Here is a 20,737-nt window from a genome sequence, read left to right as displayed (position 1 = left end):
TTATCGTTCAAATCACAATTTTTATTGTTTAGTTTGAGAAAATTAAACTAAATCATTAAAGGTCACACACACAAGCCTTCGTTTATCATCCAAGCTCAAATATGAGGACAAAAATAATAGTGCAAAACTGACACAGTCGTAGAAATCTGATTAAAGGAAACGCTAAGCTAAGCTAAGCTAAGCTAAGGAGTGTTGAGCTTCACAGATCCACAGCTCGGCCACAGATACGAGCCGTTCTCCTCTTCATAGATGATGGTCACGGTCTCTCCTGCGTCCAGCGCACCTGTACCGCTCTGTAGGTAAACCTGTACACACGCACGAGGAGTGAGAACCTGCAGAGGGGGCGGAGCCTACAGAGGTACCCACCCTCTCCAGCAGCTGCAGTCTCTCCTGGTTGAGCAGGTCGTTGTGTTTCAGCTGAGTCACTGCGTTCTCTAAACACAGAAGCTGCTCTACTTGCTGCTGCTGCAGAACTTTGACCTGTTGCTGCAGCTCACGCACCGTACGCTGCAGCTGCTCCTTGGTCACGCTGCTCCTGTGGTAGCTGGAGCACACACACACGTCATTTACACACCAACACAGAGAATTACACTAAATACATCACATCTACTCTTTATTCTGACAATTTATTAAAAATAAATAATATTCTAACACTAAAAATGTGCGTTATATGCAAATGTAGACATTATACAGGGTTCTTGTGCAACCCTTTAACAGCCAAATTTTGTTAAGGCTAAAGTTGTATTTTCTTATCTTTGTTCCAGCCTTATTTTAAAGCCTAAAGTTATTTGTTGAATAGATGAAGGGTCACATCACAGCGTAGGGTAGTGCTTCTTAACCTTTTTTGGATCGTGACCCCTTTTTAAAACCCCAAATAATTTTTTCGAGAATTAGTTTTTGACCACGTTTGATTTTTTTTTTTCTTCCTTTTTCTACTGCATTTTATTTTAACTACATTTATATTTGAGAAAGTGAAGGTATAGCACACAAATGTGTAAGATTGTGTATTGTGTTTTAATTTGAATGGAACAATAATTAAATATATATATATTTTCCAATCAGTAATTATTTTAACACATTCCAGGCGACCCCGTTTAAATTTCAAGCGACCCCACATGGGGTCACAACCCTGAGGTTGAAAAACACTGGCGTAGGGGATCAAAATCACAGCTTCGGCAGGAACCCAGTTATATTTATACTATAATTATCAGATTTATGTTTGTTTGTGTAAATAAATAAATAATAATCTAAAATCTACGATCTAAGTTTTTATTGCACACATGGCTCGAGGTGACCCACCTGTGCTCCTCCAGTTTCTGATCCAGTGACGGTTCTGGGTCTTCGTCCTCCGACCGCTCCTCGTCTCCCTCGTCCTTACTGATAGTGGGCGGAGCCACGTGATTGGACACGATGGGCAGAGTGGACGTGATTGGATGTGAGCTCAGAGCTGACGCCAACACGGTGTCGGAGGAGAAGCCGAGCTGTGGACTCGTCTGGTAGAGGGAGATCACCTGACCCTCAGACTCACCGTCCTCCAACCCGTGGGTCAGGACCAGACGGTGGCCGTGGGCCGACAGAGCCGAGGCAATGGCGGTCAGCAGCTGGTCCTGGTCCTCAGTCATCACTAGAACCTGTGTGTTCTCCTCCTCGTTCTCTACCGTCTGAAGGAACGTTAAGGGGAAGTGGATCCCTGATTCCAGGAGGGAAAACTCTGCACTGGTAGATGTAAGCGAACAGTCCACGTTATCGACCTCTCCGTCTGACCTCATCCTGTTTTCATCTGCGTCCACGTGAAACCGCTTTGCCTGCCTGTCCATCAGATCTGTGGCTTTCCTTTTCTGGAATAAAATAAAACATGACGTTTTTATTTTCACTTAAAGCTTCAAAGTGGCATCCGCCCTAAAACTTCCCGAAATGTTGAGTTTCACCAGTGAAGGTGTGATAGTGTGGGCTTAGGTTTGTCCTGAAACACTGACGACGTGTCTTTGGCGCTTCTTTTCACCTTTGTCACATTTTTTACACCGCAATGACGATTTGCTGTAAATATCTTTGTTTTCATTTATTTATACCATTACTGTGACCACCACATGAATACAGACCCTTTCCAAAAAATTAGAATATCATGGAAAAGTTGTTTAATTTCCATAATTCCATTCAAAAAGTGAAACTTTCATAGATTATAGATTCAGGGCCCACAATTTAAAGGATTTTAAGTATTTATTTGGAGGAAGACGGGTGAGGAACAGAACAGAACATTGCACCACAAATCATGACTGACTCGATATTCCTCACACGTCTTCCTCCAAACCCTTGGACCTTGATTCCCAAATGAAAGACACACTTTACTTTCATCAGAAAAGAGGACCATGGACCACTGACCAACAGTCCAGTCCTTCTTCTCCTCTTTTCTTTCTGCAAGCCCAAATTATGTAAAAATAAACTAATAAATACTTGAAATCATTTAAATTGTGGGCCCTGAATCTATAATCTATGAAAGTTTAACTTTTTGAATGGAATTATGGAAATTAAACAACTTTTCCATGATATTCTAATTTTTTGGAAAGGGTCTGTACTCTCTCTTTTTCAGACCATAATCACTCACACGCATCTCTTCTTCGTTCTGAAATTCCTTCTCCTCGTCACTACTGCCACCAACGATGGTAGAATCCCATTGTCATGAGCTCCTTTGACCATTTATGGTAGAATGTGGGCGTGTCCAGGCCAGCATATGAAGTAAATTCAACTGCACGAACTTCCAGCTGTGCTGTGATTTATAAAGGGAAATGTGCGTGCACGTGAGCTCCGCAACCTTTCAGAAATCTGAATATTTTTTGGCGTAGTGCATTTACACGTTTTCTAGGTACGTTCACTTTTAGTGTAGATTCTACTCAGTGTTTTATAAATGAGGCCCCTGATCTTAGTTTGAGGATTGAGTGATGATGTCACCTCCTCACACTCCTGGAAGGCGGTGGGAAGGGTGTTTTTCTCCGTGCAGCGGAAGCCCCGGCGCGTTCTGGAACAAGACGGGTCGGAGTGTTGGTGTCGTGTCGGGGTCCGGTCCTCCAGTCCCATGTTCTTCAGCCTCTGCTGTAGGCGGGACCCGTCCTGCACAGGGAACCTGGATCTAGAACCAACAAACGAGTCCAGAATCAGAAATGTTTGGAAAGGTTTGTGACAAAACAAACAACGACTACTTATTCCTAACCTTTTCTTTTATTTTAATGTGTTTATTGGTCACTTTGTGTTATTATGCTGTATTGTATTTGGTTATCTAATTGGTGCTTGTGGAGTCAATTTGTATAATTTGTCATTTTACGTCTTTTTTGTGTATCTTTCTGTAATTTTGTGCTTTTGGTCAAACTCATTACTGCATTAGTGTATATAATAAAGAGATTCAACTTTTCAAGGTTTGAAGTTGATTTTACTCTAGTTTGAGCCAAATAAACTAAATGCTAATAATAATACTTTTAAATACAATATTTTGAATATCTGCTAAATAATTTTAATAGGTGATTTAGGGGGACATTGAGGATTTTTTAGTTTTACACTTTTAGATAATCGTAATAGTATGAGATAAAACAAGTCGTAGTGGTACAACAGTCGTAATATGATGAGGAAAAAACATTTAATAATGTAACTTTACAAGGTTAATAATATCTCTTAACGCTACTTCCTGAATAACACACAAAATGTTTCATATTTTTTAAAACGTTTTTAAATGAAAATAAAACGACTTTCAAAGCAAAGGGTGCATATTTAAATGGTAGAAATATTTACATTTAAGCGGAAAAAAGCGGCAAAATGGCCCCGTTACCAAGGGCAACCGACAGGACAAGGCACCAGATAACACAGAGACCAGTTGACCGGGAGCACCAGCTGCCTGGAAACCTGAATGTGACTCTTCCAAATGTGTTTAAAGTTCATTCTCACACAAAAATAATAATAATAATAAATAAAACTGTTAAAGCTGATGTTTTCTGCGGTGATTTAGGGAGAAAGAGGATTTTGTTTGTTTCACACTTCTAGATAATCTTAATAGTATGAGATAAGAATTGCAATATTAAAGGAATTAAGTCGTAATAGTACAAAAGGCGTAATGTTATGATGAAAAACTATTTTATTCACGTAATATGACTAGATCACAACATTACAAGTTTAATTATGTCGTCTTTTAACGCTACTTCCTGAATAACATTTTTATATATCTTCATGACGTTTTAAAATGCAAATAAAACGTATTTCTAAGCAAACGGTGCATATTTAAATGGTTAAAAAAAAATAATAATAATTACATTTAAGCGGCAAAATGGCCCCGTTACCAAGGGCAACCGACAGGACAAGGCACCAGATACCACAGAGACCAGTTGACCGGAAGCACCAGTCGCCTGGAAACCTGAATGTAACTCTATCAAATGTGTTTGGAGTTCATTCTCACACAAAAATAAATAAATTGCGGATAAAGCTGGTGATTTTAACACTTCACTTCAGTTTAAAAACAATGACGTCACCCGAGGTGCTGGATTGCTTAACTTTGCACGCGCACGTACAGCTGATTAGTTATTCAGACAATGACATCTGCTCCAAACACTTGTTTAAAAAGTTATAAACAGCTTGTGTTTAAATAAACAGACAAAGTCCACCGTCATCACAGCGTGTGACGCCGCGTTAATCACTGACCGTCTGTTGTTTAAGGCGTAAATAATCAATCACTGATCGTTTGTACCGGAACAAACCAGTTAAATGTGTGACACTGTGTGTGTTTAATCCCATTTAAATGCTTTATTTACCTATAGAAGCTTCTCTGTTCCGACTCCGAGCAAGTATTGGGTTTAGACTCGGTTGTTTCCGTGGATCTCCGGGTTCGTAACAAGGTGAAACTCGCGTGGGATTCGTGGCGCGACGTTAAAGAGACACGATCAGCTGTTCACGCGTGTGACGTCACTGTCCTGCGACGGACAACACGTGGGTAGACAGTAGTGGACACAACCCCAAATGACACGATGATAATATTCAGCACTGCCTTGAATATGACGTTTTTCTGCGATATTTAATAAATATGTGACCGATATCAAGTCAGTACATTTAATAAACACTTAATCTGTCCTAACGTTAAATGTGACAGACTTCTCATTAAATGGCGACAAATCATCAATAAAACTTCATTTATCCCCAAGAGGCAAACAAATCAGTTTTGTTACCTTTTAGTTGAAACCCTCAATTATTTGTAATACTCTAACCTATTCATTTCTGCTCATTTAATTTCCACAACTGTTTCTAATGTTTGAATTTATCCCAAATATAATAAAATTAAAAAAAAATACGGAAACCCATTCCCACCAGTGAAAAAACGACTTGGAAAAGTTAAATAATAAAATCTAAGTCATAATTATGAGATAATTATACTCTTAATAATTATGAGATACTATGATACTTTATCGTATCTTAGTATAAAAAACTAGGACAAGTAAAATAAAACAAAATAATTTATTTTAGTTTTTACTGTCGGGAATTAGCTTCCATAGCTGAGGGACCAACCATCATTGACTAATCCAAACTGAGGTTTATTTAAATTTTATATATATATATATATATATTTTCATTGTACTTCTGTATGTTTTTTTTGTTTAGCTTTGTGTGTTTTTGGCATCATTTTTGCGTATTCCTGTTGTAGTTTGTGTGTTTTAAGTCATTTTGTCTGGAGTCATTTTGTTGTGGAGTTTTTGTCATAATTACGTGAGTTGTGGGCCACACAAACAAAATTAGACGCATGTATCCATCTACTGAGATACAAAGCAAAGAAAATCAGGGAAAATAATAAAAAGTACACTGTGCATTCTCACATCCCGTCATCATGGCAACAGTAACATGTATCGTGTGTTGGGCCCAGAAATTACAAAAGCTGGTTTTTCCAAAAAAAGAAAATCACTGGACTTGCTTTATTATTCAATAAGGTTTTTTTCTCCAAACAGTACACAGAGTCTTTAAATGATACAGTATATATATATACATACATACACATCATCCGTGTATCTCTTTATCTAAAAAGTCGAGGAGGGCCGACGGAACGTCGCGGTTGTGCGTTTCAGGACAGTGATGCAGGTTGGACGTTTCAGTGATCTGTGTGTGTGTGTGTGTGTTCTACACAGGAACCCAGTTAGAGGTGTGGTGGGAGTAGCAGTGCGAGTGGCACGCTGACGGTGTGAACCAACCAATGAATATGCCGCTCTCCATCGTCACATGACGCACCTCAACAATCATCTTCATCGCTGATCTTTGGTCTGAACCAGGTGTTGAAAACATCTGCTGAGCGCGTGCAAACAGGCCAAAGGAGACGCGTCAGGTGCTTTTTTCTTACTTTTTTTTTTTTTTTTTTAAACGTACATGATGAGGAAAAGTGGGAGGAGTTAAACAGCGACTGTATCCAGTTTGAACCAGTGCGGTGACGGGCTGTTCCCAGCAGCGTCTCGTCCAATCAGAACGCTGACATGAGGAGTGGATTCCATCATCAGGAGCACGTCAACGCTGAAAGAGGCGGGGTGGGAGGGGCCAATGAAGGTCACCAGTGTCACAGACGGGTTAGCCACGCCCACCGCTACATCATTCCCAGCTGCATTAGCGTGTTAGCATACGCCATCGGTTTGACATTAGGATGAGGCTGTGAGAGAGAAAAGAAAATGAATAAAACAAAAGAGATTCAATGTCGATCTGAAAGACTCTCTCTTCCTGGAGGAGTTCCTCAGGGTTCTGTTCTGCTCACAACGGAACATCTCACTAGAGCTGCAACTAAACATTATTTTTTTAGTCGACTAATCTATTCATTATTTTTTCGATTAGTCGACCAGTCACGATTAGGGATGTAGCGATTCACTCAACTCCTGATATGATTCGATTCACAATACTGGGTTCACAATACGATTCTCTCACGATTTTACAAAATGGGACTGTAGAAAAATAATGACTGAAAAATATTCCTTTATTTTTTGGGGGGGAAAATACTGTATTATTTTCCTTTTATTTTTCATTGTCAAAAGAATCCCTTGATAAAATATTCAAAACAATGCAATTTAACTAAAAATAAATCTTGAATACAATAAATAAAGGAATAATACAAATGACGAAGAAGTCTATTAATTTAAAATCTGGTTCTATGGTAAACAATGCAAAACTGCATAATAGTTCTTTTTCTTTTTAAAAGTGCAACTAAAAATGTTTTTTTGTGCTTTAACAATTGGACTTAAAAAACAACAAAAAAAAAAAAAAAAACAGTCATTGCATTGTATTTACGTCAGATATTTGTTTGGACTAGCAGAGGGCGCTGGTAACCCAGTGGTCGGTTGGCATGTAGTTGTTCTAGCAGTGAAGAAGAGATGCTATGCGCTAGCAGACAGAGCTATTAGAAAAACGGGACTTTTACAGATATTCACGTAAAATTACAGATATTCTTTCAGTGCTAAAGGGGTAAGGAATAATTTATGAACATGTTTAAGAGTAGAAGGCGGCCAGAAAGAAAGTAGTCGCAGATTCCGCCCGCAGCCTACACTGTTAAACGAGAGGGATAAATATATAGCGCCCTCTGCTGTTTAAAAAAAGTACTGCGATTCAATTTTCAGAGTATCGATGTGAACAGTGATACCAATGAATCGATTTTTAACTGCCTTACAATTAATCGTTACATCCCTAGTCCCGATCATTTTTCTGTTTTGAAGCACATATTTTAGACTGCTTTTTTAGCGCACCTGCTTAAATCCTTCCACCTGTGAACGTGTCCCTGTTCAACATGTTTTACAGAGAGGAATTAAAACAATGACATAAAACAGGTATTTGCAGTGTAGTTGTTATATTTAACACAAAATATTATTGAAATTACAATAAATTAATGAATGAATAAATTAAATATCAGAAACCAAAGGTGCTTAACACAGGCCTCTTTACTCATTTTAAGAAATATCAAGTGGTGAAAACCTTAATCATTGATCCTTTTATATTTTATCTGACATTATTATATTATATGACCTGAGAACTGTGTATTGCTCTAATCATGTCACACAATGACCATCAATCCCAGTGCTGATGAATGCTTCTACGTACCACAGCAGTGAACTGGTGAAACTCTGGCTTGAGGTCTGCTCCCCTGAGGTGGATGTAGGCGCCTTTGTTTCCCATCTGATCACTGCACAACAACAACAAACAGAAACAACTTACAGTGTGTGTGTTTATCTCCTGTGGTACTTCTGTTACTTTTATTAACACACAGCGACCCCCAGTGGACAAAACAGGAGTAACAGTTAAAAGAATAGCACATAACGTGTTATCTATACTGTATTTTTGACAGAGCTGGTCTGCTGTAAATCAATGAAAATGAATATAGTAAATGACAATAGTATGCTAATATTAAATAAAAACATCAGGGAGCGATGGTGGAAGCGATGGTGGAAGCGTGCACGTACCAGTAGTTTGGAGCTGAGAACACGGTGACACACTTCCCTGAGTGAGTGACCTCGTAGCCCTCGGCTTTGACCTCGTGACTCCGTACGATGTAGTCCAGCTTGTTCTGCTCCAGGAAACGCTCCGTCACGTCTGGCCCGAACTGACAACTCACCCCCCGCTTACTGATGGAGCGCCCGCTCTACCACGCACACACACACAGGAGAGATGAAAACAACAAGGTAAAGATCACCCACGTCCTGCTGAGACTGAGGAGCGGGAACTGACCTGAGGCTGAGGGTCGGACCAGAGGAGATCACACATGGGGCCTGTAGGAAAGAAGACACTGATGATTACCCCCCACACACACACACACAGACACACACACACACACACACACACACACACAGACAGACAGACACACACACACACACAGACACACCGTGTTCACTCTACCTGAGTCTGGAGGTTGTCGATTTCTCTCAATCTTCCTGAGGTCGTCCAACGTGATGCCGTCTTCACTAAAAAGTCCTCCGTGCATGATCTAAGGACAAGAAAATAATAAGTCCACATTGATGGACACACCCTCAACTTCACATAAAAAAGTTGGGACTTTTAGACAAAAAAAGAAAAAGAAAAAAACAAAACTACTTAACGCCTCAAGTTAAAGGAATCCTCCATTGTTTTTACAAATATGACCTAAAATATTTGAAATGTACTTATTCATTTAATTAACTATTGTACTTATTCATTGACTTAACTATTAAAATTGGGACTACTTTTTTCCTCCATCTTGAAATTACGTGAGTGATGATGTCACACGGCCCCACTGCCTGTAAACATTCCATTGTTTTCTATTGGAGTGAAGCATTCAGTCTGATTTTTAGACAAAAATCCTGAAAAACACCTGAAAAAAAAAAGACCTGAAAAAAATCTATGATCTTAGTAGGCGACAGTTCCAACTCTCCCATTTGGTAGTAGACAATGAAGCAGAGAAGAAGAGCTCTCCTAAGGGACTTTTACTCTCCCTTAAACAGTGAGCTGACACACTCCGGTGGCTGAAGTGAGCAAGTAAATGGTAAATGGACTTGATTTAAATAGGACTTTATTCCTACACTAAAGTAGTCCCAAAGCACTTTACACATCAGCTCATTCACACTCACAAGTAAATCATGGACTGTTGAAGACACACAAACCTTGAGGATAAAAGTTCTTTTGGATGGAAGTCCTTCAACAGTCTGTGATTTACTCGCTAACTTCAGCCACCAGAGCGTGTCACCACACCGTTTGAGGGAGAGTAAAGGTCCCTTAGGAGAGCTCTTCTTCTCTGCTTCATTGTCTACTACCAAATCTCAGAGCTGAAACCGTCACGGGTCACAAGTGTTTTTATCCTCTTTCAGTAAACAAAAAAGGTTTATATCGACATCTTTAATTTTTCCTGATTTTTTTAGAACAACCAAAATCAGCACAAGTTAATATTTTGACTGAAAAAGCCACTACATTATCTAAAAAACAGGATGAATGCTTCACTCCAATAGAAAACGATGGAATGTGAGGGGCCGTGTGACATCATCAATTACGTGATTTCAAGATGGTGGAACACAGGTTCTAAAACTGTAAAGTAGTCCCATTTTTAAAAGGAAATTAACTGAATATGGTGCAAAATTTCAAAGGTTTTAGGGCACATTTGTAAAAACAGTAGAGGATCCCCTTAAACCTTGGTTGAACTCCTTCCTCTAAAGTTCAACTGAAACACTGAATCATTCGCTTCATTTGAAGTCGTGTTTGTTTGATGCGTTTCCTCTCACCAGTACTTTGTTGTTGATACACTGGGCCAGCGGCAGCCACTGGAAGACCTCACTGAACAGCTGGAACATCTGGGCTGTGTACTTGGCTTTGACCTCGCCCTCGAACCCGTACATCTGGTTCATGTTGTCCGTCTCGTGGTTTCCTGAGAGTGGGCAGCGGTTAGAGCTGGAGATCTATGACCACTACAGAACTCACTCACACGTGCTGTCCCCTACTCGAGGAAAAGACTAAAGCCGTGCAACGTGTTGACACTGCGTAGTGATGGCTCACTATACTATACTATACTTGTAATTATCTGTATTATACTATACTATACACTGGTATGCGTGCACTTGTATTTACTCCATATTTAATTAACGGTCTTTTACTTCACCATGTACATGTTCGTTTTCTTTTCTTTGTTTAGCTTTTCTTGTAATCTGTAATATTACTTGAACCTCTGTAACAAAAAGTTCCCTCTGGGATCACTAAATTCTAATAATTTATCATAATAATGCAGGTACATGCTTGCAAATGCAATAAAATGAGTATTTTTTATCATTGTAATTGGAATGTCAAGGACTTTTGAATGAAAAACACTCCAACAGAAAACCACACACACAAACAGAACAATAAATAAATATTTAACATTTAGGGATAAAGGCTATAGTTGCAGGATATCAGGCCCTACATGTGCAGCCAATTTATTGACTTTTTGATAATAATTTAAAGCTACATATAGATAAAGAAGAACTTATGAAAATAATGTTAATCATGTATTAAATAGGTGACTATTCATTCAGCTGTATGTGGCTATACCTGATGACTAAAGCTGACTCACCTCTAAGCAAGTGGAAGTCGTTTGGGTAAAGCAGTTTGAAGCCAAACAGGGTCAGAATGACTTCCACAGAGAAGGAGCCTCGGTCGACAAAGTCGCCGTTGAAAAGCTTTGACGTGACGTTAAGGATCAAATGATGTGACGCTTTAAATGAAGAAAATAATCACAGTAGAAACAAAGGATACGTAAGGGTTGGACTCCGAGGGCAAACCGTTCAGCTTGAAGATGTTCAGGAGGTCGTAGAACTGTCCGTGCGTGTCGCCACAAATGGTTATTTTTTCTGTCTGTAAAGAGAAGAAAGTGTTTGTTCCACTGAGTTATGACAGAAGATCATCTCATCATGTCTTTGTCAATGTCCAGGAAACTTTGAGCAGCTTGTGCAACCTCGAAAACACCTTCTTCTTCTTCCAAATTTCTTCCTAACCCATTTTCTGGAAGTCAAAACATAATGCAGTGTTTTAATTGAGGTTATATGAAACTTTATTTTTCCCCCATGCTTTGATGGACCATTCTAACAAACACGCCAAATATAAAAACATTTTCATATTTCCAATTTTCCCCGTTTACTAATTATATGTAATTACTGGCTAGGGGGTGTGTATGGCCATGAATCTGATGATATATGAGTCACGATTTGCATGTTACAATACGATATATCCTGAAAACATCTCCATATAATACGAAAATACATCACGATATATCGTGATATCAATATTTAAAAATTTCACTTGTATGGTATGAAATACAATTTATTTCTTTTTTTTTTTTTAAACTAGCTAGATCAAGTAAATGTTAACTAACTGTAATTCAAGTACCAATATCAAAAACAAGTGATATGTTTATCAAACTGTTAAAATACATTTTTCAACAACAAATTCTGACTTAAGTTAAGTTCTTAAATTCGTAAAAAGTAACCACATACATCTAGAAAAGGTCCCAGTATGTTTTATGAAAATAAAGAGCATCAACTTCCAAACTAAAATGCATTGAGGAGTGATGTAGTTTATCAAGGTTTAATGTGGTTCACTGACACTTATTGACTGGGCATTTACCTGCTATGTATATGTCAGTGCAATTAAATGTTTTTTTTTTTTTTGTCAAAAAAACATGATTAAAAATTTTATTTGGACTTTTTTATTTGATAGATTCGATAATCGAGCGGTGAGATATCTTGTCCAATTTTCCCCATTTCCTAATTAAATATATTTAATGGCTAGTAAACTTCCTGAAATCCTGTCAAACGTGTAGAATTGTTATTAAATGTATTTTATTCACTGTAACCTGATAGCTTTGATTGTTTTAGATATCTGTATTATAATTGTATAATTGTATTTGGCAATTGAAAATTTCCAAATACATTGTTCTGTGAGATATTATTTTTCTTCCACAACTTGCTTTGGCCTGAAACTCCTCCAAGGCTATTAATGCAACACTAAGGACACGTATGTCATCTCATAAAAACAATGTCAAGGATGTGCAGTCGACCTTTTTTGGAGCCAAAATGTCAAGATCAAGATCTCGTCAAGTGTCAAAACCCAAAATGTTCCATGTCTCTATGAATATTTATCGTACAATTTTGATGTTTACATTTATGAATAGCTCAACTCAAGTGAAATATTTTATTTCGCTGGACCAAAGCTGTACGACCTACCAGTAAAAAAATCGGTAGAAGATAAAGTCACAAAAAAAACGTAACAAAAAAAACAGAAAAATACTTCTTCCCCTATAACTTGGCCACTGGTACCATTGAATAACATTTGCTTTCAATGTGTGACCTTGACCTTCGCTGAAGGTCATATTTAAGGTCAAGAACTCCTCAGAAATGGACTCTGGAAGCCAGAAAAAAGTGAGACCTCAACGCTCTCAGGACAGCGAAGCCCAGCAAAAACAAACCTATAACTTGGCCACACATTGAGATACAGTGCTCAGACTGGTACCATTGAACAACATTTCCTTTCAATGTCTGACTTTGACCTTCACTCAAGGGCAGTCTTCTGTTTTGTTTCTGCATTATTACTTTCAATTTAATTAGTAAAAAGAACAAACTTGTCATCAAATCCAGATACAGGTTGTCATTTTTGCCAATTTTTAAAATTTTCAATGGCCAAATACGTATTTGCCTTGCAAATACAGGTCTTGCCTAGTTATTAATAATCATCTTGTTTTAGTACTGTAATGTGTGCACTTGTATTTAATCCCTAAATAAAGTATTTCTGATTCACCATCACGCAGCAATTACACAAGATTTCGCGCGAGATTTTGACAATTCGACTGTTTGCTTCACATTCAATGACCTGTTCACAGGGAAAATTTGCAAGTGAGAGAATATTCTGTCTAATACACAGATGTAAAACAAATAAATACATGACATAATAAATGTTTCAGGAAGTGATTTCAGTCATTTATTTCTGTTTTCCATGATTCGCAATAAAACGCCCTGGTGCAAAGGCTAATGAGCCATAATTCTCACCTCTTTTAACGTGATTTCTACGAGACTCGGTAGTTTAGCGAGGAGGTCCTTAACCTGCACCAGAATCTGAAAACAAACAAAGGAAGAGCGTTCAGGTGTGGAAGTCCTCAGTCAGAGTGAACAACATGAAAAAGAGTTTTTACTTGATAAGCACACTTCCTGTGCAGCTTCTTCTGATCTTTGAACCACTCCATCATCTCCTCCATGAACTTCACTGTCACGTTTCCGTCTTCTAGTTTAGGGCCCACGTAGTCGTCCTCGATTGCTTCGTTACAAACCAACCACCATTAGACATGTTTATTTATTATTTATATTATTACTTAAATTATAGTCGTGTATGTGTCGTACTCATGTTCTCGATGTCCAGAGAGTCGACCACAGACTTTTTAATCTCGTCGCTGGCGATGGCTCTCTCGAAGGCCTTTTGTTTCACTATCTTATTACATTCCTGGTATTTCATCTTGGCGTCTTTGTCGTTTGGCCGCACTCGAACAACCTGCCGTCAGCACGAGGAGAAGATAAGAAGTGAACGCACGAGTTAATCATCAACACATAGTCAGGCATAATGTGATCACGTAGAGCTGGGTGTTATCTCCCTATTCTTCAGTCACAATAACAAAGCATGTGAAATAGACCTGGGCGATATATCGAGATTCAAGATATATCAAGTTTTCTATTTTGGTGATATAAAGAATTACAATATGGAAGATACTGATATATATATTGTTCATATCTGATTTTGTTTTATGAGTCGCTACTTTCACTACTTCTCAGAACAGCATTAAAAGCACTAAATGGATTTCTGAGAGTGTCCTAAACCAGACCTACTCAAACTCATTTTAATTCAGGGACTAAATACGGACCAGTTTAATCTCAAGTTGCCACAGATTTTAGGTGGTAAAACAAGCAATTTTATCATTCTTGTGCCCTAGTTTACACTTCCACCTATAAAAGTATTTAAAGTATGTAAGGCACCGACACTATCCAAGCAGAATCTCAAATTTCATTAATTTTGTGACCAATTTTTATTTTTATTATGCCCAAAACAAGCCACACGACAGAACTCACTCACACATGCTGTCCTTTGTAGGAGAAAAAGCCATAAGTGTCACAGCTGTTGCATCAGCAAATTGAACATAGAATTGTGTATTTGGTCCGACTTTATTTGAATTCAAATTATCGCGATTTATATTGTATATCACCATTTTGAAGAAAAAAAAAACCAACGAGATATGAGTTTTGGTCCATATCGCCCAGCCCTAATGTGATCACAACTCTTTTCTATAATTTAGTGAGTTTTCAGCAGGGTTGGGGTCAATTACATTCTCAATTATGATTACAAAGAATGGCATTTTTCCCACTTACAATAAAAATTACAACTATAATTTTTTCCTCTGAAAGTCAATTACAATTACAATCCTAAATACTAAAATCAAAATTCATTTTTGTGTGGTTTGCTTGTAGTTGGTTTTGGTAATATATTTAGTTGTATCAATGCACATTAATATTCATAATATATCTATATATATATATATCTTACATATAACCTTACATTTGTGATTTTTGTAACCCAGTACCCTGGACGCAGAACTTTTAATTAATGATGATATTGATCATGAATGTTTAAAAAAAACAAAACATATTCAATTCCATAGAGAAGAATTAAAAACCCCTTCAAAATCTACGTTTTTAAAATTTGGTCTCTGAATTATTCTTACCAGTGACTCTTTTCTTTGTTGAATCTTTCCTAAAGATAATGTTTATTTACTTTAGTTGAATTCAGTAATGTTGTGAATGTTAAGAGTTATTATATTATTGGGGAAATGTTTAGAGAGAACGATTGTTTTCCTTCAGTTGCAGCCGCCAGATATTTGCTCCGACCAGCAGAGGGCGCTGGTAATCCAGTGTTCGATTGGGATGCAGCTGTTCTGTAGAGTGAAGAAGAGATGCTACGCGCTAGCAGACCGAACTAAAAGAAAAATGTAATTTTTACAGATTTCACGTCATAGTACAGATATTCTTTTGGTGCTAAAGGGGTAAGGAATCATTTATTAACATGTTTAAGAAAAGAAGGCGGTCAGAAAGAAAGTAGTAGGCGATTCCACCCGTCACCTACACTTCTGGACATCCCTGCCTCAGAAAATAAGCAGTAAAAAGGAGTCAGAAAGTTGTATCGCTCACCGTCTCGTAGTCTTTAAGCGCTGCTTTGAACTTGCCCAGCGCCATGTTGGACGTGGCCCGGCGATAATAACCTTTGATGTAGTTCTTGTCGATCTCCAGGGCCTTGGTGGCGTCTGCCAGGGCATAGCCGTAGCATTCTGTGCGTAGGTACGCCAGGCTGCGGTTACTGTAGTAGATGGCATTGGATGGATTGAGCTCCAATGCCTCGGAGTAATACTTGATCGCATTTTCATAATCTTTGTCTAAAAAACAAAAAGAGAGCAACGTCACAGGGCAAACAGGCACATACCAATATATAAATGGAGCCCATTACCCCATACGTGTCACAAGGGCGCCAGGGGGACCACGGGTGCCCCATTTTTCAATTTATTACTCCTCCGTTAGTTCTCGTTGAATCGGAATGCAGTTTGGGAGGAATACTCTATAAATGAATATCATGAGCCATCATTGTTTCATATCAACATCTAATAAACTCTTTTGTTCGGAGAAGTCAATGAGAAATAGTTTTAAATTTACAAAAAAAGAGCCTGGTCTACATGCTCTGCTCGTCAACACTGCTCCATGTCTGCATACGAGTGCTTTGTTTTGTTATTTAAACCTTTTTAAGACATTTTCTGTTCTTTAAACACACTAGTTTAACTATTGGTCAACATAAGACCAGAATTAGACTGAAGGTTCCTGAGGGGACTGAGATAAAGTGTAAGTATAAATGTAAAAAAATAAATAAAAATCATACAGTTCAAACAAGCTTGCTTATTTGTAATGTTACAATATTTAGCAAAAATATGAATTAACTTAGTTGAAAGTGAAACTGTACTTATTATCATTACAATATATTTTTAAATCAATAATCAGACATCCATGCTGCTGCATTATTGAGTAAATGTCTTGTTTTTTTAAATAATGTATTTCACTGTTTTTGTCCTTGGGTGGCCTGAAAGGCGCTTTAAAATAAGATTATTTGTTTTTATTTATTTATTATAATTAGAGACGATGACTGAGGGAGAAGGGCCAGGGTTTGGATACATGTTTACTTCTTTCCACGCTTTTTGAAAATAAATTATTTATAAAAGCTATTTTGAGTGGTTTTATTTGTATGATGTCACTATTCTGAATAAAATGTATTATCTTCTATTATTTCTTATTTATATTTGATGTGACAACATGTGAATGGGCGCACATGCAGAGCTGAAATCAGTTTAAACAAACACACTGTTTAAACTCTTAACACTATAGATTTACAATAAATTAAATCCAGTGTTCGCGTTAGTAATGGATTAGTTAGTAATCGCTGTATCACCGAATCGTGAGACGTAATTATCACGTTAAGTCAGATACCGGATGAACGCGTGATGACGACATGTGCACTGTCAGTTAGCCTTTAGCGGCTAACCCGCTGCTACCGCTCTCGTCCAAATGAATGGGCTGAGCGGTTAGCTTCGCCTTAGCCTAGCCTCTGTTGACCCTCCGTAGGGATGAACGGACACACCGGGAGCCGTTAAAGACGGAAGAACCGGACCGTGGACATGACAGAAGGTATTACTTACCTTTGAAGAACTTATTAGCTTTCTCCTTCAGCAGCTCCGCATCATTACCGCCCTCCGCCATCTTCTTTCACTGCCGTAAAACAAGACGTTAGCCATTCTGGGAATCTGTCGCAAAAGGACGTAAAATATGTTTTTCTTTCTCATGATGAACATTGTAAGACAAAAAAAAAAAAAACTTCCCTAGCGCACAACATACAGTGGTTTTAAAATACGGGGTTTGTGGTTAGGCAGGGGTTAGGGACACCCACAGGACCGTGAACACAATCCTCAAAAATAGAAACATTTTGACTTAGAACCGTGTTTACAGGCTCGTCCAACATTAACCTTAAATTCAGGCCTTTTTTTATTCATTTATTTCTATTTTTTTTTTTGTGTTCATTTTAGAATTTAAACTTCACTTTTTGGTGTATTTTAAAGAGTTGAGCAACAAATTATGATTGATGGATGAAAAAAAAAAGTCTGTGTGCATGTAAAAAAAAAAAAAAAAATCTATAATATTGAAAAATAAACTGAAATATTTCTGTGTACCTCCTGAAAGGTGTTCAAGTACTGTAACCCTAGGGCTGCAGTCTGCAAACATTGTTCTCAAAGAAGCCATTTTGCTTCCTCTCTCCTGGATTAAGCTGCTATCTGTGTATTTATCTGTACATATTATTGTGTCATATTTAAATTTTCTATTGTTTTTGCTGTGTTTTTATATTTATTTTCTTCTCTCACTGGCACCTTGGAGTTGTACTCAAATTTCGTTGTACCCTGTACAAGGACAATGAAAGGATATTCTATTCTATTCTATTCTAAAATACCATCTCAATGAAGACAATATTGTGTATAAATTTTATACGTAGTTACAATTATATCAAATAATATTATTAATAATAATTAATAATTTATTAGTTGATGTATTTGTAGTGCTACAAAAATAACTTTGATTTGATAACACATGATCATGTCAGTCAACACATACTAATTGCTCATTTCTTGCAACATATCAAGCATGCATATTAATCTGGCACATTGGCAGTTAATTAAATATTTCCCCACACAAACAAAATCTCTATTTTCGTCCAGAATAGTCTTTTTGTTGGTTTCGTTATCTTACCAGAGTTTTAAAACGTAAAGTTAACCACAGGAGCACGGAAAGTTTATGGTCAATGATAGTTATTGCACAATGTGATTTATTTTTATTTTTAGGTTGATAAATTGTTATATCATTTCATTTTGTGTCAATGTCAATTATCAATAATAGGCTCTGTAAGAAGAAATAATTCATTAATTTAATATTTTTTTATAGCTATAGGGAGCAATTGCAAAAGAGTCAAAGAGCCACATGAGGCTCCAGAGCCTTGTACACGTACCCCAGTTTGGGAACAACTAGAATACAGTATGCAGAAATCACTACAAACATTTTTAACCAAGGGAATATATATATATATATATATATATAATATAAAATATTAATGTATTTATTTATTTATTGTTTACTTATCAGTATGATTTTTGTTAAAAGGTCATTCATAATATGCCTACCAAAAAGGTGTTCAAAAGAAACATTCAGTGATTGATTAAACAAACATATTCTAAAAAGACTTGTGTCAACAACAATCTTGCAATTCTGTTATGTCAGCCCCATTGTTCCTTTGTAACAGCACCTGTATTGTAAATACTTTTACTGAGTAACTAATGATTATCCTAAATATAGTCATTGTATTGTAATATGTTACATGTGAAAGGTGTTCCCACGGGCTTTGGTTCCAGCAGAACAGTGATTGGAGCATTTGTAGGCTAAACAAAAGTCTAGAATCTTCACTTCAATCTTCACTCAGCAATTTGCTAAAGGAAACATATTGTACGATGTTTTTTTTAACAATCAGGTGGTCTCAGCCTTACACAACTACACTGCATGATTAAGTCATTTCTTGGAGAGAAAAGCTGCAATTTTAACATTTGCAAACATGCAGAATTGTAGCCACGTTAATAACGTTTGTAAGAAAGCAAACCGTATGTAAGTCCGTCAAGATTTTAGCAAGATAAAAGTATTTACATTCAGCAGATCACTCATCTTCCTTCTGGTTCCACAGACTCTGTCAGAGAACTGCAACGGGGCAAGATGCCATGTATAAGGCATTCAGCCTTTATATATGATGTCTATGGGCACTTCACTCAGGAGGATATTGTCAGAGGATCCAGTCACCATCAGCCGCCTTAAAAGTGAAGCTGTTCCATTTCTTTTTCCCTGGAATAACTTTATCACAGCATGAAGAGGGAGTCTGCCTTTGAGAGGGCTCAGAAACAGCAGATTGTCCTCTCACAGAAAGCTAGCCAGGCTGAAGCTGCTACAGCACATCCACCCACAGGTAAATAAGACAAACACATATCAGAATGTTAAGATATATTTTAAAATGCCTCTATTTAAACATTCCAAATATTATAGCAGACTAAATTAGGTTTCTTTATTACAATGTTCATATCTTTATATGTTGTAGGTAGCAGTTAGTTCACAAAGCTACTTCTTTTCTTATCTTGATAACTGTGGATATATTCTTCATGGAAGAACTTAAACCCTTTATCAACTTTATTTGTTCGGGTATTTGCGAAAATGCTGGCAAGTTGAGCAACGATGTGGAAAAAACAAGAGCCATTTTCCCTTAGACCCACAATAACAGGAAGTTACTCAGCAACAGGAGGCGCTACTTCCGGTTGTCGTGAAAAAAGTCTATTGTTAATAAATAAATGTGAGATTTATATGCATATATATATATTTAAAAAATAAAAATCTGACTTTCAAATTAAAAGTCATTGGCCTAAAAAAAAAAAGTTTAGAATTCTAGAATGAAGTAATTTATACTAAAAAAATGTCAGGAGTCTGAATAAAAATCTGAATTCTAAATTAATGTCATAAGTCTGAAACAAAAGTCAATCGTAGAAACGTGTTTCTGACTGTAAATTTAAGAATACATTCAGTGACTTTTTACTTGCACCTCCACTTTAGCAGCCACTAGAGGTCAGTGACTTCATCTTAATAAATAAATCCATAACCCTCAAACGTGAGCATTTTCCACCCTGTACTACCAATAAAAAGAATCACTTTCATATGTTTCTAAACAGGACATTTTAGAATGATGACTAATGCTTTAATTCCAAACCTTTTGTTCAGGATCGGGTGAATGAGAGCCAGTCTTTACTCTGAGTGTCAGTAGCTATTATAGCTTTATTTTTAGAAACACTATCCTCAAATGACTTCCTAGTTTGGATGAAGATAATGGTTCATGTTTCACAAAAGTGCAACTGAAGTCACAACTTGTTTTGTGTTGTGTGTGAAAGATTCCAGGCATGAAAATGTCACTTTTAGCCTCTGGCACAAAAAAATAAAGTAACCTAACTTGGTATTTCACAAAAACAAATAATTGGTGGCTGTGCCTCAGGGTTTTTTTTTTTGGACTAATTAGTGTTTGCACGTCTGTTTCAGGCACCACAAGGTCAATCTTTCAC

The 20,737-nt window shown here is 37.3% G+C and overlaps 3 protein-coding genes across 4 annotated transcripts in view; 1 reads left to right on the top strand and 2 right to left on the bottom strand.

The window, feature by feature from the left end:
• On the bottom strand, window positions 1-6,264 carry LOC114474556 (centrosome-associated protein CEP250-like). The gene is made up of 5 exons (XM_028464951.1): window positions 6,143-6,264; window positions 2,947-3,124; window positions 1,300-1,838; window positions 367-544; window positions 1-305 (listed from the first exon to the last, which is right to left on the bottom strand). Exons 1-5 carry the CDS (start codon window positions 6,262-6,264, stop codon window positions 183-185), a joined length of 1,140 nt encoding a protein of 379 aa, XP_028320752.1. The 3' UTR covers window positions 1-182.
• Window positions 6,265-6,319: 55 nt separating this feature from the next.
• On the bottom strand, window positions 6,320-17,395 carry ppp5c (protein phosphatase 5, catalytic subunit). Its single transcript, XM_028464353.1, has 13 exons — window positions 17,249-17,395; window positions 15,702-15,943; window positions 13,869-14,016; window positions 13,664-13,785; window positions 13,521-13,586; window positions 11,236-11,334; window positions 11,054-11,159; window positions 10,233-10,375; window positions 8,881-8,968; window positions 8,713-8,753; window positions 8,448-8,626; window positions 8,089-8,170; window positions 6,320-6,655 (listed from the first exon to the last, which is right to left on the bottom strand). The coding sequence occupies exons 1-13, from the start codon at window positions 17,307-17,309 to the stop codon at window positions 6,593-6,595; spliced, it is 1,440 nt and encodes a 479-aa protein (XP_028320154.1). The 5' UTR covers window positions 17,310-17,395; the 3' UTR covers window positions 6,320-6,592.
• The window catches only part of LOC114474216 (cyclin-dependent kinase-like 1), a 65,144-nt gene continuing 61,497 nt past the window's right edge, over window positions 17,091-20,737 (top strand). For both annotated transcript variants that reach the window (XM_028464358.1, XM_028464355.1), the window contains exons 1-2: window positions 17,091-17,237; window positions 19,327-19,602. The gene's annotated coding sequence lies outside the window, so the exon portion shown is untranslated. The remainder of the gene's footprint in view (window positions 17,238-19,326; window positions 19,603-20,737) is intronic.

This window comes from Gouania willdenowi, chromosome 13 (genome assembly GCF_900634775.1).
Source record: "Gouania willdenowi chromosome 13, fGouWil2.1, whole genome shotgun sequence".
NCBI lineage: Eukaryota > Metazoa > Chordata > Actinopteri > Blenniiformes > Gobiesocidae > Gouania > Gouania willdenowi.
The sequence above is the reverse complement of the archived record's forward strand: the minus strand, read 5'-3'. Positions and strand labels throughout refer to the sequence as shown.

Bases quoted from the DNA above. Each gene is read 5' to 3' on its own strand.
- LOC114474556 (XM_028464951.1), bottom strand. From the start codon at position 6,264: ATGAAGATGATTGTTGAGGTGCGTCATGTGACGATGGAGAGCGGCATA. The intron at 3,125-6,142 runs GTAGAACACACA...TGTTGGTTCTAG, and splicing joins ACCTCTAACTGGGTTCCTGT to ATCCAGGTTCCCTGTGCAGG. The intron at 1,839-2,946 runs GTGACATCATCA...ATTTTATTCCAG, and splicing joins CCTTCCAGGAGTGTGAGGAG to AAAAGGAAAGCCACAGATCT.
- ppp5c (XM_028464353.1), bottom strand. From the start codon at position 17,309: ATGGCGGAGGGCGGTAATGATGCGGAGCTGCTGAAGGAGAAAGCTAAT. The intron at 14,017-15,701 runs GTGAGCGATACA...TGCTGACGGCAG, and splicing joins CGCTTAAAGACTACGAGACG to GTTGTTCGAGTGCGGCCAAA. The intron at 10,376-11,053 runs GTGAGTCAGCTT...GCCCACTCTCAG, and splicing joins CGACTTCCACTTGCTTAGAG to GAAACCACGAGACGGACAAC.